At 48.8% G+C, this 22,612-nt stretch overlaps 1 protein-coding gene across 4 annotated transcripts in view; it reads left to right on the top strand.

Moving 5' to 3' along the window:
* Window positions 1–20,851, top strand: part of Kiaa0232 (KIAA0232 ortholog) — a 67,224-nt gene extending 46,373 nt beyond the window's left edge. For 2 of the 4 annotated variants that reach the window (XM_010641790.2, XM_033758765.1), the window contains exons 4-10: window positions 3,689–3,755; window positions 4,889–4,970; window positions 6,964–10,258; window positions 11,314–11,385; window positions 15,705–15,813; window positions 17,859–17,956; window positions 19,384–20,851. In XM_010641790.2, coding sequence (XP_010640092.1) covers window positions 3,689–3,755; window positions 4,889–4,970; window positions 6,964–10,258; window positions 11,314–11,385; window positions 15,705–15,813; window positions 17,859–17,956; window positions 19,384–19,563 — 3,903 coding nt within the window. In that variant the 3' untranslated portion in view covers window positions 19,564–20,851. Of the gene's footprint in view, window positions 1–1,587; window positions 2,278–3,688; window positions 3,756–4,888; window positions 4,971–6,963; window positions 10,259–11,313; window positions 11,386–15,704; window positions 15,814–17,858; window positions 17,957–19,383 lie in introns of those variants that run through there. The other 2 variants (XM_010641792.3, XM_033758766.1) reach the window with 2 other exon arrangements.
* The last annotated feature ends 1,761 nt before the right edge of the window (window positions 20,852–22,612 follow it).

The raw sequence follows: 22,612 nt of genomic DNA, 5'->3' as shown, positions 1-22,612 counted from the left end.
GGGTGGGAGAGGTCCTTTGGGAAGTAGGACAGGACAGAAAGATAGAGCAACAGTAAACAGGCGAGAAAAGAGTAGAGACAGCAGAGCAGAAGCAGTATGTGCAGCTATTGAGAACATATCCAGTTATCGGCACCATCTTCCAGATGTGGAAACTGAGGCATGACAGGGGCCGGGTGTGTAGCTCACTCAGACCCAGATCTCTGGTTGCACTGTAGGTGCCACTTAGTGGAGGACTAGGTGGGGTCACAGGGTGGCATGGAAGGAATGTGAGTGCCCTGTGAAGGGTGATGAGGGCCACAACAGGAGCCTTTGGATGTGGGGAGGACAGGTGATGTGTTGGAGCCAGGCCGGTCCTCCACCCTCATGCTGATAGTTAGGGCCAGGTATTGAATAGAATGGGAAGCATGGGGCAAACAGAGAATCTCTGAGAATGGCATGGGATGGAAAACCTTAGGCATTTTTCAGGGAACAAGTAAGAATCTAGAAAAATAAGAGGTCCCGGGCTCTGTCTCACCAGCTCGAAACTCTTTGGCCTGCTGGTTGGGGGCAGAGTGGCACAGCTTCAGGGACCCAGTGCTGCTCAGAGACGAGTGGGCCAGGGCGTCCGGGCAGGATGGAGGGGCTTCAATGGCTGTACTCAGGTAACTGTCTTATCCTCTCACCTCAAACTCAGGTCACAGAAATCAGGGCCAGGGATGTAGCTCAGTGGCACCAAGCCTGCCTGGTAAGCGCAAGGTCCTGAGTTCAATGCCAGGCACGCATGCACACGTGCACACACACACACACACACACACCACCACCACCCCCGCCCCCACTGCCCAAATCAAGCCTCAGAAATCAAAGGCACTTTTGAAGGGAGGAATCCAAAATTGAAAATGAAAGATATATGAAATCTAGAGATGACTCCAACACATAAGTGGCCAAGGGATCAGAAGGGTCATGACATGTGTGCTAACCCAGGTGACTCAAGAAGGAGCTCGTGGTGGTTTTGGTCAGAGGGAGGGGCACACAGCAGGGTGAGAATTCCAGACCCACACCCATTCCCTGTGGCCCTGTTCCCAGAACTCCAGGAGGGCAGGCCTTGCTCTCCCCGCACCCAGCCTATGCATGGGGTGCGGTTACTGCCGTCCACTTGGTGAATGAGTTCCTGATAGACCAGTGTCTGGCCGGCCAGGCTTCTGAAAGCCAGTCTCCGCGCACCCTGGTCCTCGTGCATGGCTGACCGTGTTGCAGGTGTGGAGCGCTGTAACCTGAACTTTAGGGTACGCTCTGGTTGGCAGTGTGCTTCCTGGGCACTTGGGGCAGGTGGCGGGGTGTTTACCACATGAGAAGCAAGGCCAAATTCAGTCACAGTGGGTCTAGCACTGAGTCTAGCCCAGCCTGGTCCCGTAGGGTTGTTACTAAAATACCAATACTACATAATCTTTGTTGTTTAAGATGAGGTAGGCTCTCAGAGTATTCTTGAATGCTCCTTGAATGTGTTAGCCTACTGAAATAGCATTAAAATTCTCTAGGGCTGGGGATTTAGCTCAGTGGTTCTGCTGCCTGCCTCACAAGCACAAGGACCCTAGTTGGATGCCCAGTACCAAAAACAAAACAAAAAATTCTCTAATAGGTTATATCACAACTGGGAAAGTGAATAAAATTTCCCATTAACGGTTCGAAATTAGCTCTTTAGAATACGAGCCAGGACATGACAGGGAACAGTGGCAGCTTCCGACATCCCTTTGAGCTTGTGGGTTTGCTATTATGGTAACCCTGGGGCCTTATGATTGTTTTTCAAATGTAAGTAGGGTGCTACAAATAGTTAAGGAAAGAACAAAAGCCTGGTCATAAGACTTTTGAGTCATAAACCTGGTCATAAAGCACACAGAGTGAGAAGTAAGCTCTTTATTTCCTTGGCTCTTTATATATGAGAAGACACATATTTATATGTTTATATATGAGAAGAAATACATGTAAATATAGAGAATATAAATTATTCTCATACATCTGTATGTATAGTTTCTGAGTCAGAGCACTGAAAGTCCCTTTTACTAGGTTGGAATGGCTCTGTGCAGCCCACTTCGAGTACAGGAAGGAGTTTGCTTAGCAGTCAGTCCCTGGAGGTCCTGCCCCATGTCCTGCACTGGAGACAGCTCTGGGGTCACAGGCACAGCAACACAGGCTTGCTGTGCAGAGCAGTGTGCGGCCAGCCGGTCAGCTGACCCGGTGTCAGTTTCGCGTGGACCGGGGAGGTGGAATATAATTGCGTCCTCATCGCACCCGAGCATTATGGTAAGCAGACCCTCTCCGAAGGGACTGTGGATCCACCGAGCTATCAGACTAACATCTGCTACAGCTTCTGAGAGTGTTTGTAAAGAAAGGGACAGCACATTTTCCTGTCTCCCTGTTAGGTAGAAGCTGTGGCATGATGAGTATAGAATGCAGTTGTGGATGTTCACAGTTAGTTGCTTTCATTGTAATCTATGTCTTGCTGCTCAGACTGTGTAACTGAGGGGTTTCTTGTTCAGGAATCTGTAGTACTTGTGCTGAGTCATTTTGAGTTGAGTGAGTGGGGTAAAGTTCTATTTTTAGTCTTTTGAGGCCTGGTAAGGGCACTGCATGCTCTGTCCTGTGTGTCGGTTTGGTTGCGCCCACCGAAAGGGACTTGAATCCAATTTAAATAGGATTTTGGCCTCTGAATAAGTCTCAAGTTATAAGAAATACACTCACCTGGGCCGGGGATTTAGCTTAGTGGTTCTGCCACCTGCCTTCCAAGTGCAAGGTCCTGAGTCCAATCCCTGGTACCAAAAACAAACAAACAAAAAAAGAAATACACTCACCTTTTTTGTCTTCTGTAAGAGTTTTCTTGTAAGAAATCAAGACTATGAAAAGTTTAAAAAGTCTCCATAGTAAAAGATTATTTACTTGTGCCTCTTCTCTTTTCTTTTCTGGTACTGGGGATCGAACTTGGGTCCTTGCACTTGCAAGGCAGGCAGAGGAACCACTGAGCTAAATCCGGGGCCCTTGCTTGTGCCTGTTTTCAACATTAATTTTCTTTAGAGGCTGGACTCTTATTTTTATCCTCCCAATTCCAGATTCTTACAAACACCCTTCCAGAACATGCCCCAGTTCTGTATAGAGGCTTACACCCCGCTCTGACTGACCTTTAAAGAGAAGCAGAGCTTTCACACTTGCCCCAACACTGACTTCTTTTCTGTATTGCTCTTTTTGTTGTAGTCGTGAGAGTTCACTTTTAAAAAGAAGAGACTCACCTTGTTTTCTGTAGACTGTGAACTCCTAAAAGACCAAGATGAGTTGTTTTGTGATTTGTCTTTGTGTTAAATGTGTATAGACCATGCTCAAATAGATACTCGGTACTGTTTTTTTGGTATTTTTGAGATAGGGTCTCACTATGTAGTTGAGACTGACCTGGATGGAACTCACTATGTAGCCCAGGCTGGCCTTGAACTCACAGCGATCCTCCTGTCTCAGCCTCCCGGGTGCTGGGATTACAGGTGTGTGCTACCACGCCCGGCATTCAGTACTGTTTTTGTTGCTGACAGATTTTTAAACTCTGATGGCTAAGTATTGATAATGTGTTTCTTCAGGAACACAGAGGGGTAACTATATTACACAGAAGTGTATGAATGCTTTCATCTCTCTACCTGGAGCTGAGCTAACAGTCTTCTCTTTCCATTGCCAGAGCTCTGGAATTGAGACCTTAGTGGAGGAGCTCTGCTGCAGACTGAAAGACCTGCAGAGCGAGCAAGGTGAGTGTCTCTTCCTTGTGTGCAGAGGCTGTGGCGAGAGCGTAGCCCCTGCTGTGGCTTGAAGCAGACAGAACTGCTCAGAAGTCTTTCGCTCAGTGTGTGTCATGAAGCCAGTGCCCATTCCGTCGTTAGCTGTGCTAGTAGTTTGTGTAGCCCTTTGCAGCCACTTAGCCCTGCTCCCAGAAGAGAAGAGGGTCTTCGTGTCTGGGCACCCTGAGAAACAGAAAATGGGAGGTGGGGAGTGTTTTGTTTCTGTTTATTTTTTTCCTTTGGTCTTCAACTTGAACCTCCGCACTCACGATACTTGTCCCCATGATCTGCCTGTTGATATTACTGCCTCCAGAAGTAGTGACACTGATTACTGATTATTTCAGGTGTGGAAGGATCTTTTGTTCTGACTTGAATTTTTTTGGATGGGCATACTCAACAAGCTTATTAAGTCATTTTGATTTGTGAACCCTTGCAACTCCTTTTCCTTATTGTTCAGCAAGGCCCAAGAAAGAGACTTACATTTGAAGGCAAGGACTCGTTTCGTTGCCCTCGTGATCATCATTGTGCTGTGCACAGAACCTTGAGCCTCTTTTTTTTTTTTTTTTTTTTTTTTTTTCTGAACCTCCTATTAAGGGCACTGTTTGTTTGTAACTGAAAGCAGTATTGTGAGCTAAGGTATAAGTTTAGCTCTTTGTATTTGAGTTGAAACTTAGCCCTTTCTTACCTACGTGTGAAGTAGTAGTTAGAAATAAATTTTCCTTACTGATTAGTATTAGTCAAAATGAGCAATACAAAGTCTGTGAGTCATAATTCTGTGAGAAAATATTTTTGGGATCTAAACAGATGTTTCCCTGCTGGTCCGGACTAATGAGTGAGCACACAGGGACATAAGTGCTCCAGAGCTCAGTGCTGGAAGGGAGAGTGTGCTCACCTCTGGGCCTGGTGCTGATGTGTAGCCAGAGTCACTGCTAGCACACTGAAGAGGTAGATGTTTATTCAAAAGACAAACTGTAATAGTAGAGTTTCCTTTTGGAGATATTAAATCCTATTTCATTTCTGGTTAAAATTACTTGAGACACTTTTTTTAAAGTGAGGATTTAACTAGGCATGATAAATCTTTCTGAATTTTTCTTTCCTAACAGAAGAGAAAATTCACAAAAAGTTGGAGGAGTCTCCATCTCCAGAAGTAGAATTATCCCCCACAACGAAGGATCAAGTGGAAATGTAAGATTGTATTCATACTGTGCATTGGTTAAGATCAGACTCGTAACTGCTACGTGGTTTCCATTTTATCATCTTTTACTTAGTTCCATACTTTGTAATTTAAGAAATATTTATTGAACAGTTGTCATATGCTTGACCCTGAGAATTCAGAGTTGAAGAAGATGGTTCTGTCCTTACCACACATGTTCAAGAAGTGTTGGTGAAATGAATGACATGAGGACAATCATTGTTTACATCCTTTGAGACATTGTGATTACCCTTGTTTATGAGCAAGAAAACATTTCTGACTGCTTTTTGCAAAGGGAGCATAAACAAATCCTTGATCTAATCAAACCTGTTTCCTGTACCTTTAGTTCCTTCTTTGTAAATGATGTGTTAAAATACTCTACATTTTTAGCAGATTTCCTTGTGATATATTTTCTTTTAATCTTCTGAATCTCTAAAACCGAAGGAAAAAATTGTGTTTAGATGCTTTGTATAGCCCTGTGCCATCTATCACCACAAGCCATGGCAGACTATTTTGTACTTGACACATGGCTAGTTCAAGGTAAGATGTCCTTCGGGTATAAAATTCTCATCAGATTACAGAACCTTAGCAGAAAAGTGCCACGTATTCCATTATTGTTTAGTACTGATGACATGTTGAAATAATATCAGTTTATTTGATTAAAAAAATATACTATTGGAATTAATTTTACCATTTCTTCCTACACGTTTAATGTCATTGCTACAATGTTTAAATTACAGGTGAATCTCATACTGTATTTTTAGTAGATAGCTCTCATACAGACTGAGAAGGAGAGTCAATTTCAGGCCACCTGAAAGCATGGCCTTTGCCATTTCCTGTGTGACCTCAAGTATTATCACCACAGCAGCTCTCAGTAGCCCACAGAACTTTGCCTCTGCTTTTGGCAGTCTGTTCTGCTCTCAGATCTTCAGTGGCTACTGGTTTCCTAGCAGGTCAGAGCCTTGCACAGCCAGCCTCCCGCTGTTTCTTTCTCTGCATTTCCAGGAACTTCTGTCCAGTTAGGCTTATGCACAGGAGCACACCCAGTGTGTGTTGCCAGGCCTCAAGCCTCACAGTCTGTATTCCCTGAATTCTGCCCCATGGGACTGCAAGGCTCTGCTACGGTCCACTTTCTTCTGGTTGCTCTAGGCCCTACCAGCATCCTCTCTTGAGCACTCACGTGAGATCGCCCCTACCACTCCCAAGGGCTTACTGAGATTCCAGGCCCTGTGCTAGCATCCTGAGGTAGAGTAACGAATCAGCACAGTCCTGTAAGCAAGTGCTTTTCTGATTCACTTCATATAATTCCTTTCCTGCTGACACCAACTCCCTAGTGCTATTAGATGGGTGCTCTCTCCTGCTGCTTTGTGGCTGAGAAGTCTGAGCCCAGAGAGATGAAGGAACAGTTCTAAAGTCACCCAGCTAAGCAGAGGGCAGAGCTAGAATCACATCTTAAGGATTCTAGGAGTGTGACTTCAGAGCTCATCCCCTCGACTCTTTAGCTATCCATCCAGCTTTTCAGTTGCGTAGATTTCCAGTGCTCAGAACTCTGAGGTAAGTCATATACTCATCTTTCCCAGCTGAGGAATTAGGACCAAAACGTTAAACAATGAACTAAAGTCAAAAGCGTAGTAAGTAACCAAGGCTCGCATTTGAACATTTCATACTGAAAAGACTGTGTTCTTTCAAAAACTACATTGTATTTGTCATTTCTGCTTCTTAATTAAAATTTAAGCTTTGAAGATACAATTGTCATCTTACATATTTTCATAATGTTCATAAAGTGCTTATCATAGTGCTAAGCAGAAAGGTGCTGATGCACAGGATTAATTTAATGTACAGCATACTTTACTGTATTACTATTTTAAAGTTAACTCATAGATGATGTGAATGTTGACTCAGAGTTAAATATCCACTTCTCTGGTTTGTTGTGTTGTTTTACTGTGTGAAATGCATTTCAGTTTTGAACACTCCTCTGCTTTTCAGGTACTATGAAGCATTTCCACCACTTTCTGAGAAACCAGTTTGCCTGCAAGAAATCATGACCGTGTGGAACAAGTCCAAGTCCAAGGCCTGTTCTTACTCCAGCTCCTCTTCGTCATCCACAGCCCCCCCAGTGAGCACAGATACGTCCTCTCCCAAGGACTGCAACAGTGAGAGTGAGGTCATCAAGGAAAGAAGCACCGAAGGGCCCACCATTGTGCACGAGAAAGCCCAGAGCAGAAGCAGGCATGAGAAGGAGAATAAACTGAGTAATGGCGCTGGGGAGGAAAAACCTGCCTTGTACAAAAAGCAGATCCGACACAAGTTGGAAGGGAAGATGCGCCCTCGCTCCTGGTCTTCTGGCTCTAGTGAAGGAGGCTCAAGTTCAAGTGGTAATCAGGGAGAAATCAAAGCATCCATGAAGTACGTTAAAGTGAGACACAAGGCGCGAGACATTCGAAACAGGAAAGGGCGGAATGGGCAAAGCAGGCTGTCCCTGAAGCACGGGGAGAAGGCAGAGAGAAGCATGCATGTGGGCGGTGGCGGCAGCAGCAGCAGCAGTGGGTCCATCAGGCAGCTGTGCAAGCGGGGTAAGCGACCAGTGAAGGAGGCAGGGAGAAAAGATCCTGGGAGCACTGGAGGGAAAGAGCTGTACACAGAGAGCAGAAACAACAGAGAATATAAAGAGGAGCCGTTGTGGTACACCGAACCCATTGCTGAGTATTTTGTTCCTTTGAGCAGAAAGAGTAAACTAGAAACCACATACCGAAACAGACAAGAAACAAGTGCTCTGACACCAGAGGCAGTGGAAGACTTGTCTGAGTCAGTGCATGGTCTTCGTATCAGCAACAATAATACTCACAAAACATACCTCGCAGCAGGTACTTTCATTGATGGTCATTTTGTAGAAATGCCTGCAGTTATAAATGAGGATATTGACCTCACTGGGACCTCATTAGGTTCTCTGCCAGAGGACAACAAATACCTAGATGATATTCATCTGTCAGAATTAACACACTTCTATGAAGTGGATATTGATCAATCCATGTTGGATCCTGGTGCCTCAGAAACAATGCAAGGAGAAAGTCGGATCTTGAATATGATTCGACAAAAAAGCAAAGAGAATGCAGATTTTGAGGCAGAATGTTGCATAGTGTTAGATGGTATGGAGTTGCAAGGGGAACGTGCAATATGGACAGATTCTACCAGCTCTGTGGGTGCTGAGGGCTTGTTCCTGCAAGACCTTGGCAATCTGGCTCAGTTTTGGGAGTGCTGTTCATCCAGCTCTGGTGATGCTGATGGGGAGAGCTTTGGAGGAGACTCTCCAGTTAGACTCTCTCCGATCTTGGACAGCACAATGCTCAATTCACACTTGCTTGCTGGCAATCAAGAGCTCTTTTCAGATATTAATGAAGGATCTGGTGTAAACTCTTGTTTTTCAGTGTTTGAAGTGCAATGCAGTAATTCTGTTTTACCGTTTTCTTTTGAAACACTCAACTTGGAAAATGAAAATACAGATTCTAGTGCTAATATGCTTGGGAAAACACAATCTAGATTGCTAATATGGACCAAAAATAGTGCCTTTGAAGAAAATGAACACTGTTCTAATCTTTCAACCAGAACTTGTAGCCCGTGGTCCCATTCAGAAGAAACACGTTCTGACAATGAGACATTGAACATTCAGTTTGAAGAATCCACTCAGTTTAATGCAGATGATATTAATTATGTAGTTCCTAGAGTCTCGTCAAATTATGTAGATGAAGAACTTCTAGATTTTTTGCAAGATGAAACTTGCCAGCAAAACAGTAGAACTTTAGGAGAAATTCCAACTTTAGTTTTCAAAAAAAGATCCAAACTAGAGTCTGTCTGTGGTATTCAGCTAGAACAAAAAACAGAAAACAAAAACTTTGAAACTTCACATGTATGTAGTGAAAGCAGTCCACATGGAGATGGCTACAGCTCAGGGGTTATTAAAGACATTTGGACAAAGATGGCAGACAGAAATCCTGTGGCTACAGTAGAAATAGAAAGAATTGACGATGAGTTGTTTTCAGTAGATGTAAATAACTACTGCTGCTGTTTAGATGCTGAAGCTAAAATGGAGACCCTTCAGGAGCCCAGCAGGGCAGTGCAGAGGTCTGAGTATCGCCTTTGGGAAGGACAGAAAGAAAACCTGGAGAAGAGAGCCTTTGTATCCAGCGAGCTCTCCAAGGTGGATGGTGGTGATTACACCACACCCTCAAAACCTTGGGCTGTGGCCCAAGATAAGGAGAATGCATTCATTCTCGGGGGAGTCTATGGAGAACTCAAAACCTTCAGTAGCGATGGGGAATGGGCAGTTGTGCCGCCAGGCCACACAAAAGGAAGCTTGCTGCAATGTGCAGCTTCCGATGTTGTGACCATAGCCGGGACAGACGTCTTTATGACCCCAGGAAACAGCTTTGCTCCTGGTCACAGGCAGTTATGGAAACCCTTCATGTCATTTGAACAGAATGACCAGCCGAAGAGTGGCGAAAATGGGTTAAATAAGGGATTTTCTTTTATCTTCCATGAAGACTTACTAGGAGCTTGTGGTAACTTTCAAGTTGAAGATCCTGGACTTGAATACTCATTCTCCTCCTTTGACCTAAGTAATCCATTTTCACAAGTCCTTCATGTAGAATGTTCATTTGAACCTGAAGGGATTGCATCTTTCAACCCCACTTTTAAACCCAAATCAATCCTCTGCTCTGATTCCGACAGTGAAGTATTTCACCCTCGGATATGTGGCGTCGATAGGACGCAGTACAGGGCCATCCGGATCTCTCCCAGGACTCACTTCCGCCCGATCTCTGCATCAGAACTGTCCCCAGGAGGAGGAAGCGAGTCAGAGTTTGAGTCTGAGAAAGATGAAGCCAGTGTTCCTATTCCTCCTCAAGCGGATGTATTTGAAGATCCGCAGGCAGATCTCAAACCTCTGGAAGAAGATGCAGAGAAAGAAGGACATTACTATGGAAAATCAGAGCTTGAGTCTGGCAGATTTCTTCCCAGATTAAAAAAGTCTGGAATGGAAAAGAGTGCTCAGACATCACTAGATTCCCAGGAGGAATCGACTGGGATCCTGCCAGTCGGAAAGCAGAATCCGTGTCTGGAATGTAGCATGAGTGAATCTCTGGAAATAGATATAGAAAGCTCGGAAGCAAATTGTAAAATAATGGCACAATGTGAGGAAGAAATTAATAATTTTTGCAGTTGCAAAGCAGGTTGTCAGTTCCCTACTTATGAAGATACTTCAGTTTCTTCGGGACAGCTGGAACAGGTATGTTTCCGTGTGTGTCAGTATTTGACAAAGGATTTGATCAGACTTTTATTTCAAGAATAGCATTGTTGTGGCTGCTAATTAAAGCTCTTTAGAGAGCCAGCCTGTCCAACTGTTTCTTTGATGTTGATCAGTTTTGTTAAACCTTGTGTTTTCCTGTAAAGTTAATTACATCAGGTCAGCATTTTTTAAGTACATCGTGGTGTATGTGAAAATGAGCCCACGGTTCAGATGTTAGCAGTGTTTTCTGCAGAACCCAAGTAGATGTATCTTGCTTTATACAAAGTAGATTCGGAGGGCTCTGGAATCTGTGTTGGGTTCATTAAGTCAGAGTGGTGTCGACAGTTTTGTTAATGAAACCATAGTATCCCTCAGTTGTGTTCCTAAGAAGGGGTCTTGGGTTAAATTGATTGTATCAGAACTAACACCAGCAGCACTTGAGGCAATATCCTGTTTCTAAAAAAGCCTCACAGTCTACCCACTTTTCGGCATTATCTGCCGAAGCAGTCCCTGTCCTTTCTCTAGTAGCAGCTTGCTGAGCAGAGTTGGCAGAGTCTGGAAGTGATGCCCCCGGGGTGCAGCAGTGAGCACTGCTTCCCACCTGCCTCCCTGTGTGCTGAGTCCACCCGCACCACAAGGCTTCCACCCGCCACCTCCTTTACTGACACCTCCTCTCTCCCTACTTGACCCTGACCCCCATCAGAATTAACTCCTTCATTCTCTCTGTTTTTCTCTGCTTGATACCTCTTTTCGATTGCATTTTCCGTGTGTTCAGAGTATGTGTGTCATGTGGTGCTCCTTGTGGCTATGGTCCATGCCTTACTCAGTGCCTACGTGTGCAGCTGCTTGCCCGTGGTGTAGGTGGTATCTCGAGAGTCACTGCTGTGGTCAGTGTGCCTGGGCACCCATATAGAGGGATGTACTTAGTCCCTTTGAAACACTGAAGCCTGCACTGTAAGCAAAACCTATAATGTTGTTAGCCTTTATGTGTTGTTTACTGCCCCCCTTCCTCCTTAAGTATTCCTTTATGTACTTTGTATTTCACCTGGTTCCAGATTGGGAAGAAAGAAAAAGAGGAAAGAAGCGAGAGCCTGCACCATACCACTACCATATTCCTTCGCTTTCTAGTATGTCGACGTATTTACATGTTATCGGAATTTTGGGTTTTCCTGGAAGGCCTTAGCTTCCAGAGGACGTTTTGGGGTATCTGGGAGTCTGGCGTTGTGGGTACCCAGGTCTCAGCAGCAGTGCTATGGTGTGGCGCCAGGTTGGAGAACTGAAGAGAGCAGCCTAAGGGGACTGTTTGGGACTAGGCCAGAACTAAAGCCGGTGCCCTCTCCGTCCCTTTGTCTGTTTGTCCTCTGCAACTCCTCGGAGGACACTCCTTCCCCTTCCTGGAGTGAAGCCATTCTTTCCAGATCCCCATTCAAAGACACTAGCACCCCATCCCTTCCAGAGCAAGCAGGATTGCTGCTGGAACTGGTGTCTGGGATTTTCCCAAAGTTCTTTGTTTTGTTTTGTTTTTGGTACTGGGGATTGAACTCAGACCTTGAGCTTGCGAGGCAGGTGTGGCGTCACTGTGCTACATCCCCAGCCCTGATTTTCCCAAAAGCTGTGTTCAACTCAGCAGACATTTATTGAATGCCTGTTACTGAGATAGGAACTCTGATGAATAAGACTTGGTCCTTTGCCTTGACAAGTTCAGTATAGGCTTGAAGACCGATTTGTAAACCGTCTCTTCTAATTGAAATAGTCAACTCATATAAGACTGAGCAGATCCAAAAAGGCTGTATGTGGTGTGAGCCCCATCCCTGAGAGCCGTTGCGAGTATGAACTCTGGTGGGCCCTCCAAGGGTATTTCTTGCATGGACAAGCAAATACATAATCACAGATAGTTCCTCCTGTTTTTGTTTTTAAGTGAAATGGCATTTTATGATAATTGACCATACACTGCACTATATGGATGCCCCATAATTTAAGCGGCCAGTTCCTTTTCTTCCAGGGTCTTAGAGCCAGCCCAGTTTTAGGTAATGTGGTAAGTGGAGCAGAGGAGGTGAGCCTAGGAGGCTGTGGGGCCCTTGGAGCCTTGCACAGGCCAGGGAGAGCAGCGTGGAAGGCCCCTGAGCACACCTGGGTGTGCCGTAGAGGTGGTGTGCGGGCACACGAGCCCAACCTGCTTTCAGTGTGGGCCCGAGTGAGGGGGAGCACGGAGGACATGGGGTGCTGTGGGTGCCTGTCAGTTGCCCAAGTCTGAGTTGAAAGTGTCTTCTTACTGCCTCAGTTGCCCACCTGGTGCCAGGCGTCTTGAAGCTGAGAAAAGCAGCAGAAAGAAGGCTTAATGCCTGTTTCCAAAGGACTGTGCAGTTCACTCGGGAGAGGAGGCCATCTTGCCCCCCCCCACAGGCACTGTGCTGTGGAGGTCACCCACACTGTGTGGCACATGGCCCACTCATGACCAGGCTTTGTTACCACATCCCACGGGATACCTGCGTGGATTCGTTTCACTGTCCAGCTGCTAAGGCCACATAGGCTTGGAGGAGTGGGAGGCCTGCCCCGATCCTGCAGGGAGGGACCCCACCCCGTCCTCCACATCGGGGTGAGCAGAGGAGAGGCAGACAGCTCGGCACCTCTCCAGTCTCTGGTGTGCCTGTGTCTCCTCTTTCTGAGAAGGCTGTTGGTTTCCTTTTCCTTTTGGAACCGAATAGCAGAGGAGCACTGGTTCCCCACACAAAATGGGTCTCCAGCACCTGCCTCTCCACTGGAACAAGGATGTTAGTGAGCATGTGCACCTCTGAAGCTTTTGTTTGCTTACCTGACTTCTGTCTTGTGAAGCAGTCCTGAGGGTGATGTCTGTGGCTAAAGCATTTCTTGTCAGGCCTTTTGTCTCTTTTCCTTTAACCATTTCATCCATTCATCAAATGCATGCGCTGCGTATTGCCGTACCAGGTGCTGTCCTAGGTGCTTGGAATGAACAGCCCCACATTTGTGAAGCTGCCCGCACCCTCAGGGAGCTGACAGTAAGCATACGAAGTTACAGTAGTGCTGTCCATGTAAGAAGAGCTAGGCAAGGCATGTGGTGGGTTGGGAGTGCGGCAGGGTGCAGAGCTGCCGTGGGAAGTGCTTGGAGCTGAGAGTGAGGGAGAGGACAGCTTGCACCTCCTCTGGGTGGTCCCGTTCTCTTCCTCTACTTCTCTGCTTTTTTGCTTTCTGTGATAGTGTGTTTTTGCATTCTTTTCCACCACAACCAAACTGGAAGTTGAGTTACTACATCAGGCACACATTAGATGAGGGAAGAAGCAGTCATTCCTGCTGTGCGACCTAAAAGTTGAGACGGCTGAGTAGGAAGATGTCATAACAGGCTGCACCCATATTGAGAAGGCCCGAGTCTGTGCTATAGGAGTTGACACTCGGATGGAGAGTGCAGAAATGGCTTCTACAGCTGCTGTGGAAGCTCTCTTCTGTGGCCTTGGCAGGAGGGAGGGGAGCGGAGACCAGCCCAGAGAGGCTTCCTCAGGCCCCAGACACTGGACAGCATGTGTTTATGCCTAGCAGCATGAGGTAAGCAGGACAGTGTCCTGCCCTTAGGAAACATCTGAGCCCACCTTGGTACATGCCACCAGACTTTGGGCAACCGCGCCCAGCCCTCCAGATGAGCTCTCTCCCTCTCTTGTCCTCACCCTTTACTGTCTCTGGAAAGGATGAAAAGATAAGCAGCATAATTAAACTCACACTAGTAAGGCTGGGAGGGAAGAAGACAGGAACTTTGGCCTCCAGAGTCATCTCTCGTCATACGTGCCTTGGGATGAAAGAGGACTCTGGCCAGGGCACCCTCCCTGGCAGCCTCACTAGTTCCCAGTAATCTCACGACAGGCTGGGCCTTTCCGAAGGGCTTCGGATGCAACTCCCACCTGGGTCAGCCCAGGCCTTGCAGAAAGCAGCCTCATTTGCATTCCACCTGGCCCTGTGGGTTCCCTGGGCCTGGACATCTGCTTACCTAACATCAGTAACTCAGTCTTCTTGTCAGGCTAAGTGCAGGAGAAAGTAGTGACGGTTCACTGATTGCACTGGGTAGACAGCACAGTTCTGCAGTTCCTAATGTGGGAGTATTTCTGAAAAGTTATGCTAAGTGAAAATGAAAATTTGAAGTATATTTCCCACTTAGTTACATGATAAAGAGCATGTTACTGAACCAAGCAATTTTAAACCCGTTAACATAATTTATAGCTAAAAGCATAACAAAATTCTGTTCAAGAATTGACCTGTTAGCTCATTTGAATTAGATCACTGATTGACCTGCTTAGTTACTAAAATTGTCCCGATTTTAAACGTGAGCCCATGATGACATGTCTAAGCAGTTTATAGGCCTCGTCATCGCAGGCACAGTGCAGCAGCCTGGCTGTTACAAAGGTGTTGCTGGCCTCGGCCTGGGGAGCTGGCTGGCATGCTGCTTCCTAGGCACAGAGAAGAAGGTGTGTGGAAGGTTACCCTGCCAACCTGCACACCGAGGACAGGCGCCAACCACAGCTGACCCCTCCCAGGGACTGCTGGGTCACGGTTAACAGCTGCTGTCTGTCGATCCTGACCCCTGGTCCTCACTGCCAGGTCAGCAGGCGGGTCCAGCCCGGCCCTGGGAGTGCAGCTTGTGAAGGATGGAGCCAACTCAGGTGTGGCCACAGGGGCGATGAGGAATGAGCCTCCCCGCCTCGCCGTCCTTCCTTCCTCTCTTCTGTATGGCTGCATCCTATTTGAATCGGAGTTACTGAGTTTGCTCTGCGTGTGTGTGTGTGTGTGTGTGTGTGAGTGTGTGTGTGTGTGTGTTTAAATCTCAGCTTCCTTTTGGTTCTCACCTCAGCAGATAATTTTATTATAAAGGCATTTAGATTGGTAATGCTTCCTATGAGATTTTTCCTTCTATTCTTTTTAGACATTCTTCTTCATTTGAGAATATTTCCTCTTATGCTTTTCCTTGAAACAATTCTGGGTTATTCTTATTGTTAAAATTTTAGTTTCATTTCCAATATAGGTGCTTTTTTCCCCTTTAGTGGCAGGATCTCACTAGTAGTTCAGACTGGCCTTGAAGTCACTGTGTGGCCCAGCTGCCCTCAAACCCATGATGATCTTCCTGCTTCGGCCTGTGAGTGCTGGGATTACAGATGAACACCACAACACCTGGCCCCAAATAGGAGCTTTTAAAGATAACTTCCAGCCAGGTGTGATGGTGTACTCCTATAATCCTCACATGTGGCTGAGGCAGGAGGATCGCCGCTAGTTTGAGGCCAGGCTGGGCTACATAATGATATCAGAGCCAGCCTGAACTATAAAGTGAGACCCTGTCTCAATCAATGCAGTCAATATCCTGAGTTTATAGTGGGTGGTGCTGTTAGAATTTTTTCCTCTTTCCAGAAAGTTTTCAAATGTCTTCTGTATTTGGTTTTAATCTAAATAGTTTCCTGGATTGAACACTGATGTGCAAGAGATGAGTAGAAGTCAAGAAAAGCAGACCTGGTGGGAAAAGGCCTTGTACTCTCCCCTTTTTCCTGCATCGGAATGTGAAGGTAAGGAGGCCCATGTTCATCCATTAATTCTTTCAGACTTCTATTTCATGAATTACATTCTCCTGAGTATCAGTGTGAGGACCACTTCCCAAGAGTCTCTTTGTGGCCAGCACTGTGTTACACGTGGGGACACAGAGGTGAATGAGAATTGGCCCTGCTCTTATGCTTAGCCATGAGCTGATGGGGGTGGCCTGGTTTCCCATAGGCAGCCTTTGATGAGACCTGTCCAGCCAATATCAGCTCATGGAGGGAGGGGTCCTCAAGCAGTCTAGGTGGAAGGGGGCAGGAGCCTGTAGGGCGAGGCAGGGTTGTAGCTGAGTCGAGAGGCAGCCAGGAGAAGCCTGTCAGAAGAGTGGCGAACTGACTGCTTTAAAGCTTTCAGTGTGCAGGAGAGGTGGCTGTCAAGGGTTTTCGTGTAGCAACGTCATTCTCAGGTGTGTGGTACTTAGAATGCTTCTGTTTCAGCTGGGGCTCCCTGCAGGGCCAGTGTAACAGCAGCCTACAGAGGGCCTGGAGACACTGGTGGTGTCCTCCAGAGCTGTGCCCAGCTCTCCAGGGCTGGGAAGGCTGAGCTGCTGCCAGAGAAAGCCCCCCCGCCCCGGCCAGGAGCAACAGACATTAGGGCCTGTGCTGGGGAAGCACAACTCTGCTGGAGCTGGGGCCACTGGACCCAGCTGCTAGACCTGGCAGCATAGGAGCACTCTGTACCCTCATGCCTTGACTGGTAAAGGAAATGGGATGCTCCCTGGTGGGTGGGTCACGAGGGGTAAGGACCCTGTACAGCACCTCATGCGCACTGCCACTCAGAACCTGGGGGCTGTTCCCATGAACATCACGGAGAACTTGGACTGTATTTGAGCATCCCACCTTCCCAGTGCCCACTTGAAAGGTCTCCCACATCCAGGAGACACACCCGCCCGCAGGGGGCTGTGGGTACTTGGGTGAGAAGGATGAAGCAAGGTCCCTGGCCTCCACAGCTGTCCCAGAGCCCATGTCCTGGGTTGGTGCTTGTGCTGCCTTCCCACGTGGTATCTCTTTCTGTATGTTCAGAGTCCTGGGAGGGGCAGGGGAGGCACAGGAGCCCGGAGAGTTTGGTAACGTATGCCCAGAGTCATATTGCCAGGGGGCAGCGTCTCTGGGAATCCACGGCAGCCTATAAGATCCCAGAGCCTGGGAGATCCTCAGGAGCTTGAGCTGATGATGTCAGTGCTCACCACCACCCTGCTGTGCAGCATCACAGGAGACCTTGCCCTTTCCCGAGGCTGGCCCCAGGAAGCCAGGGCATCTCACTGCCACCTCCTGATAACTCTCCCAGCACAAGGGTCCTTAGAAGACGTGCTCGACTGAACCAGTGCTGCCTTTCCTGTGCCTCCAGGAGGACCAACGTCCAGCCTCCCCAGAGCAGTTGCCTGGGAACCTCTGAGGGTTTGGGGTTCCCAAATCTCCCCCCGGGGACTTTCAAGTCCTGCCAGGTGGAGAATGAGGGACTTACTGGATCTGTATGATGCCTTCTGATCCAGTCTGTATGTGCCTCTTGTCCTATGGTCCATTTGCCCAGTTGAACCCTGAGCCTTGCTCCTCTCCCTGTTCCATAGTTGGCGTGGTGTTGTCAGGCACTTCTTGGGGTGGCCCTGCCTTGTCCACAGCTCTTGTTCCCACCCCCATCAACAACATTCCTGGGGTGGTGTCTCCTAGGGAACACAGACCCCATGGTCTTTCTCATCCTGTGTCCCCAGGGCCTGCCCCAGCCTAGGTGTGAAAATGTATCTGATGAGCGACTGTCTTCATGGTAGAATCACAGGGATTGTGTTTAGCTGGCCTGATTTTTCTTTTTTTTTTAAACTCAGTCTGGCCTAAGAAGTTCTGCTTGTGTCATGATTTTGTTAAGTGCACCTGGCTGGCTGTACTTTCAGTGGCTACTTAAGATCTCCAGAAGGTTGGGAGACCTACCTTTGCAGTGAAGATGAAATAACAATGTATGTTTCAAAATCGTGTCTTAATTTCCCCCTTTCCCTTTTTTCTCTTCTCCGTTCACAATGATTAAGAATGTTATACAAATGCCAAGGAGGAGAATGGTATAGAAGAATATCCAGATGCTAAAGAACTACCCAGTAATGAAGAGCACCTGTTAGATTTTAATAGGGTAAGTGGATGGTCCTCCTGTCCTCGATACTAACTTGAGAGTGGCCATCCCTCACTGTCTCCCTGGCCGCACACCCGCCCACGGCGCCAGGTCTGCCTCCCCTCCCACCTCAGCCTGTCACTGCCAGGGCTTCCTGCAGGGTTGCTGCACCCCTCTGGCCTCTCCTTCCCGCTGCTGCCTGTGTACGTGAGCGCGGAGCCAAGCCTGCACCCCTCGGAGTGTGGTGGGATGGCCGCAGTGGGCGCCCTGAGCTTGGCCCTGCCCTGGCCTCCGGGATGCTCACTGTGCTCCCCTGGCCCACGCGTGGTGACGTGTGAGAAGGTGCAGGCTGTGCTCGGGCCAGCCGGCTCTCAGGAAGCTCCGTTTGCTTCCTGCTGTTGGTTGTCCCTGTAAGAACTGTGCTCCAGCACTTGGTGGTGCTGGTGTCCCCGGCTCCCCTCAGGTGAGTGGCTCATGCTGCCCCCCTCAACCTTCAGCCCTGCCCTGCTTCCCCCATCACCTCCAAATGGGCTGCCCACTTTCTGCTCCCCCATCCTGTGCACCCCACTCCTCTCCACAGTGGGCAGATTTCCCTCTCTTTTGCTTCTGCTCGTCCCTTCAGGACTTCTCCAGCCTGCGAGACACTGGCTTGGTGCCACCATGTGTTTGCAATTGCAGCCCGGTGTGCCCAAGAGTAAGAGCAGTGGGTAGCGCGGTGCAGACTGCACTGTGACCTTAGTCTGAGGCTGGTCTTCGCTCCTGCCCGCTGCTCTCAGCAAATGCCGGCTCCTGGCACCTCATGCTGGCTTTTCTGTGTTCCTGCCACAGTTCCCCACAGGTGCAGTGTGGCTGTTCGGAAGTGGGGCGGGGCTGGTGCCAGTTGGGAAGATGGGGTAGAGAGGCCTTGCTGAGCCACTTGCACCTCCTGTCCTCAGAGACGGGAGACTTCAGACAACAAAGGGCTCGCCCTACAAAGCCCTGTGAGTGTAGGACCCCAGGTCACAGCACCCTTCAGGCAGCCGTGCCTGCCAGCCCCTCTGCCTCTGCCAGCAGCATCTCTTCCCACCGTGCCTTCCCCAGGATGTGCCCCAGTGTGGGCATCCGCAGTCTGGGCTTGAGAGTGTCAGTTTGCCTACCCTTTGCCCCACTGTGGACGTGGCCAGGTGCGTCCTCCCTATGAGTCCTGAGCCCAGCACCGTTGCTGTCCTGCGGCAGGAGCTTGGCAGAAGGTAGAAGCATTCCTTGAGCTTGGCCTGATGTGGCATGTCTGTCTGGGTGACCGTGCAGCAGAGGGGCACGCGGGGTCCTCAGGCAGCAGGGTGGAATGCGGCTCACCCTGCAGCAGGCAGCTCTTCATGTCCCCGCCTCTCCACAGCATGCTGCAGCTTGTGTTGGAGCTGCTTTCAGGAGAACTGTCCCTCACCTTTCAAAACCATCTTGCCTTGCAGGTGTCTTCTGTCTGTGAAGCACGGTGCGCCGGAGAGGGCGGTCCTGGGGCCCAGGCAAACGGCCTCTGCCGGAAGATGCGCTCCAGCGCCAGCTCCGACCCGGGAGACTCGGGCTCCGACGGTGGCGGCGAGTGGGCGGGCGCTCGAGAGGAGGCGCTCTTCTCCCGGACTCACCTCTGACCTTGCGCCTAGTGCGGTTGATGGGACGCCGCCCCTCCTTGGAGGCCTGTTCCTCTAGAGCAACAACATAGGTTTCTTCCCGGAGTAACTGATTCATTCTTCTTGCTTATCTTAGCATTGAGGACCTGGTCCTGCTGGAGCTCTTTCCCAGCTGTTCATTCTTGCTGTTGAATAGACTAGATGTGCTGTCCGGTCCGGAATGGTGTGCATGTGCTCGTCCTAGAGATGTCGCTGCTCTTGCCTGGCAGCTGCAGGCCTCTCCTTCGCACTCGGTGACATCTCTGTCACCTGTTGGCGCTGCGGTGCCGGCACACTTCTGCTGTTCAGAGACTTTAGCTTCGGAACATTTAGCTTTGTTCTCTAAGCGCTGGGAGAGCATTCTCACCTGCCATGGGTCAGTCCTTTCCGGGGGCGGGAGGGAAGCACGGGTGACTCCAACATGGCTGTAGGAGCGCAAGAGTGCGTGCATCTAGAGACTTTCAGAGTACTGTTTCTACCCTGGGGCCCCCGAAGTATCGTGGGACACTGTGGTGTGTGTCTTTCTTGCTAGCTGAAGGTGCCAAGGATTTGGGACACTTGCTTCACCTGCCCGCGTGGCTGTTGCAGTGCATCTGCGAGACATGTGGGCAGGCTCTGGGGTCTGGAACGTGCAGGAGGACCTTGGCTGTGGATTGTGGTTTTTCTGGCGAATGTTGAGTCAGAGCCCCCAAGACTTGAAATCTCGAGCCTTGGACATACAATAAAGGCCCCTGTCACCCACGGAAACCTTCGGCTGCTGCGGCTGGCTGCTCTCGTGGTGTGGTGTGGTGTGGTGTGGTGTGGTGTGGTGTGGTTGCTCTCGTCGTGTCTGAGAGGACACCCTGGGCGAGCCCTGTGTGCTGTGGAGGGTGTGTAGAGCCCTTCTTCACTGCCCCGTGATCACTGTTGTGTCGGCACCGCCTGTGACTTGGTGACCCCAGGAGTCAGTCTCTTTTGCATCCATACCTGCTGATCCCCTCCTCGAGCTCTCGTGACACTGTGTGGCAAGGTCAAGCCAGGAGGGGCCATATCAGCAAAACCTGAACATGTTAAGGTGTTTTTCTTTTTTTAACTAACGTACCGTTTTAGAGAATATCGAGTCCGTGCGGTCGGTCAGTTGAGAGTGTGTGACCTCAGGAAGGCGCGAAGCCTGGCGTGGCCTAGACAGCCTCATCACTCCTTCCTGCAGGTGGTGAGCCCATTTGTTACTGCCTGGGAGCTGGACTGCCGCAACTTTGGAGCACTGGGGCTTGTCGCCTTCTTCTTAACTGATAGCACAGAAAACGCCGCAGAGGCTGTGGGTCCTCCAGGTTCTGTCAGCCTTTTCTCCCTGAGCAACCTGGCACTCTCGCCTGGCTCCGTCCCACCACTGCTAGGGCTCATTTGTACACAGCACATCTTTGACACTTTATAGTGTGTGTGTGTGTGTGTGTGTGTGTGTGTGTGTGTGTGTGAGTGTGTGCGCGCGTGCATGGGTAAGGTTTTATGTCGCTGTTATTTATTTACAGACATCAGATAAGTTGTTATGTATTTTTCTTTCTTCTGGAGCTTCCTAAAAACTGATTAGCATCTGCACTGAACTATAATTTAATAGCAAATGCAAAAAAGGAGTGGATTTGTGAATTCCTAAAATCACTGCAACGACGGTTACCCTAGAAGTCGTTGCCCATGTAGCAGAGACCAAATAAACAGGTATGAGACGCAACCTGGAGCTTAGGCGGCCCGAGGGGACGGGCTTCAGTGTCTTCCCACGGGCCGGAGAGCGCCTTGCACGGGAGGGGCGCAGTGGGAACGGGCCAAGGGATAACGGATTCTGTATTGATTTGTTTTCATAATTAAGTGGCTAAAGCTCAAAGACTTTCAGCAACAGTTGAAAGTGTGGTTTTTAGTTTTTGTGACTGGATGATTACAAAATGCATTAAAAAAAAGTTGGCAAACGCTGAAACGCATTGTGGTATGAAGCGCATTGCATATTCGTAGCACTGAAGTATCAGTTTCCATTCCTGGGCTGAGATTTTTTTTCCCGTGGTTGTATTGTTCTGATTTCACATACACCAGAATAACTGATTTTTTGTTTTCTTGTGGAGTTAACACCAAATAAAAATTTTAAAAAACAAAAAGCAAAAACAGTTGGCTGTTCTTGTTTCTCATAGGCAAGACTGTTGTACAAGGAACCCCGGCTGTGCACTGGGAAGAAGCTGGAGCAGGTCTCACCCTGCAGCGGGTACTGAGCAGGCCGGCAGAGGCAGGGCAGGCCCTGTGCTGGCACTGAACTTCCGCTTTCTCGTTTGCTGCTGAAAAAACCCTGCCATACGGTAACATGACTTATGTTCAGTTTACGAGAAGTCAGATATGTCTGAAGAAGAGTAAGGGAAAAGGAAAACTCATCTGCCCTTCATCCCCTGACTGGGAGTTCCCGCCCCGACATCTGCCTTGTCCAGGGTCTGAGCACAATTGTCCCGGAAGGTCACTCTGCAGGCTGCCATCCCTGTGTACTGTGACCACAGGATGCTTGTGGGAGAGCTGCACAAGCTCCTCTCCCCTCGGAGACAAAACAGTCTTCCAGGGTGACATGCGGGACACCCTTGGTGATCACACTGTGGCGATAGCCTTCCCCAGCTCACCCCGGTGCAGCGGCACGAGCTGTGAGGCAGGAAGCCTGCTCTGGGCTAAGAATCCTTTTCTTACCATCCTGGAATCCAGTGCACGGCTCTCTTCAGATTAATGTGCCTTCCATTTGGGATCAGGGAAGACGGGGTTCCACAGATGTGTTACATTCTGTCTTGGCTTCTGGGACTTACGGTACATTTTTAAAGCCTTCTCCCCTGTAAGTACAAAACCACTTTCCCATGTCTGGCTAGCACCTGTGTACTTCATGCAGAGCTCATTTTTGAGGCACAAGGGATGAAGCTTCAGGGTTTGGTCTTTTCTCTGACAGTGCTCAGTCACTCCAACAGCATTTTTTTTTAACCTGGGATTGAATTTAGGACTGTGCCACTGAGGTACATCCCGGCCCCCAACCATTTTTTTT

This window comes from Fukomys damarensis, unplaced genomic scaffold, assembly GCF_012274545.1.
Source record: "Fukomys damarensis isolate Sample0158 unplaced genomic scaffold, DMR_v1.0_HiC HiC_scaffold_35, whole genome shotgun sequence".
NCBI classification, from domain to species: Eukaryota; Metazoa; Chordata; class Mammalia; order Rodentia; family Bathyergidae; genus Fukomys; species Fukomys damarensis.
This window is presented reverse-complemented; position numbering and strand designations above follow the sequence as displayed.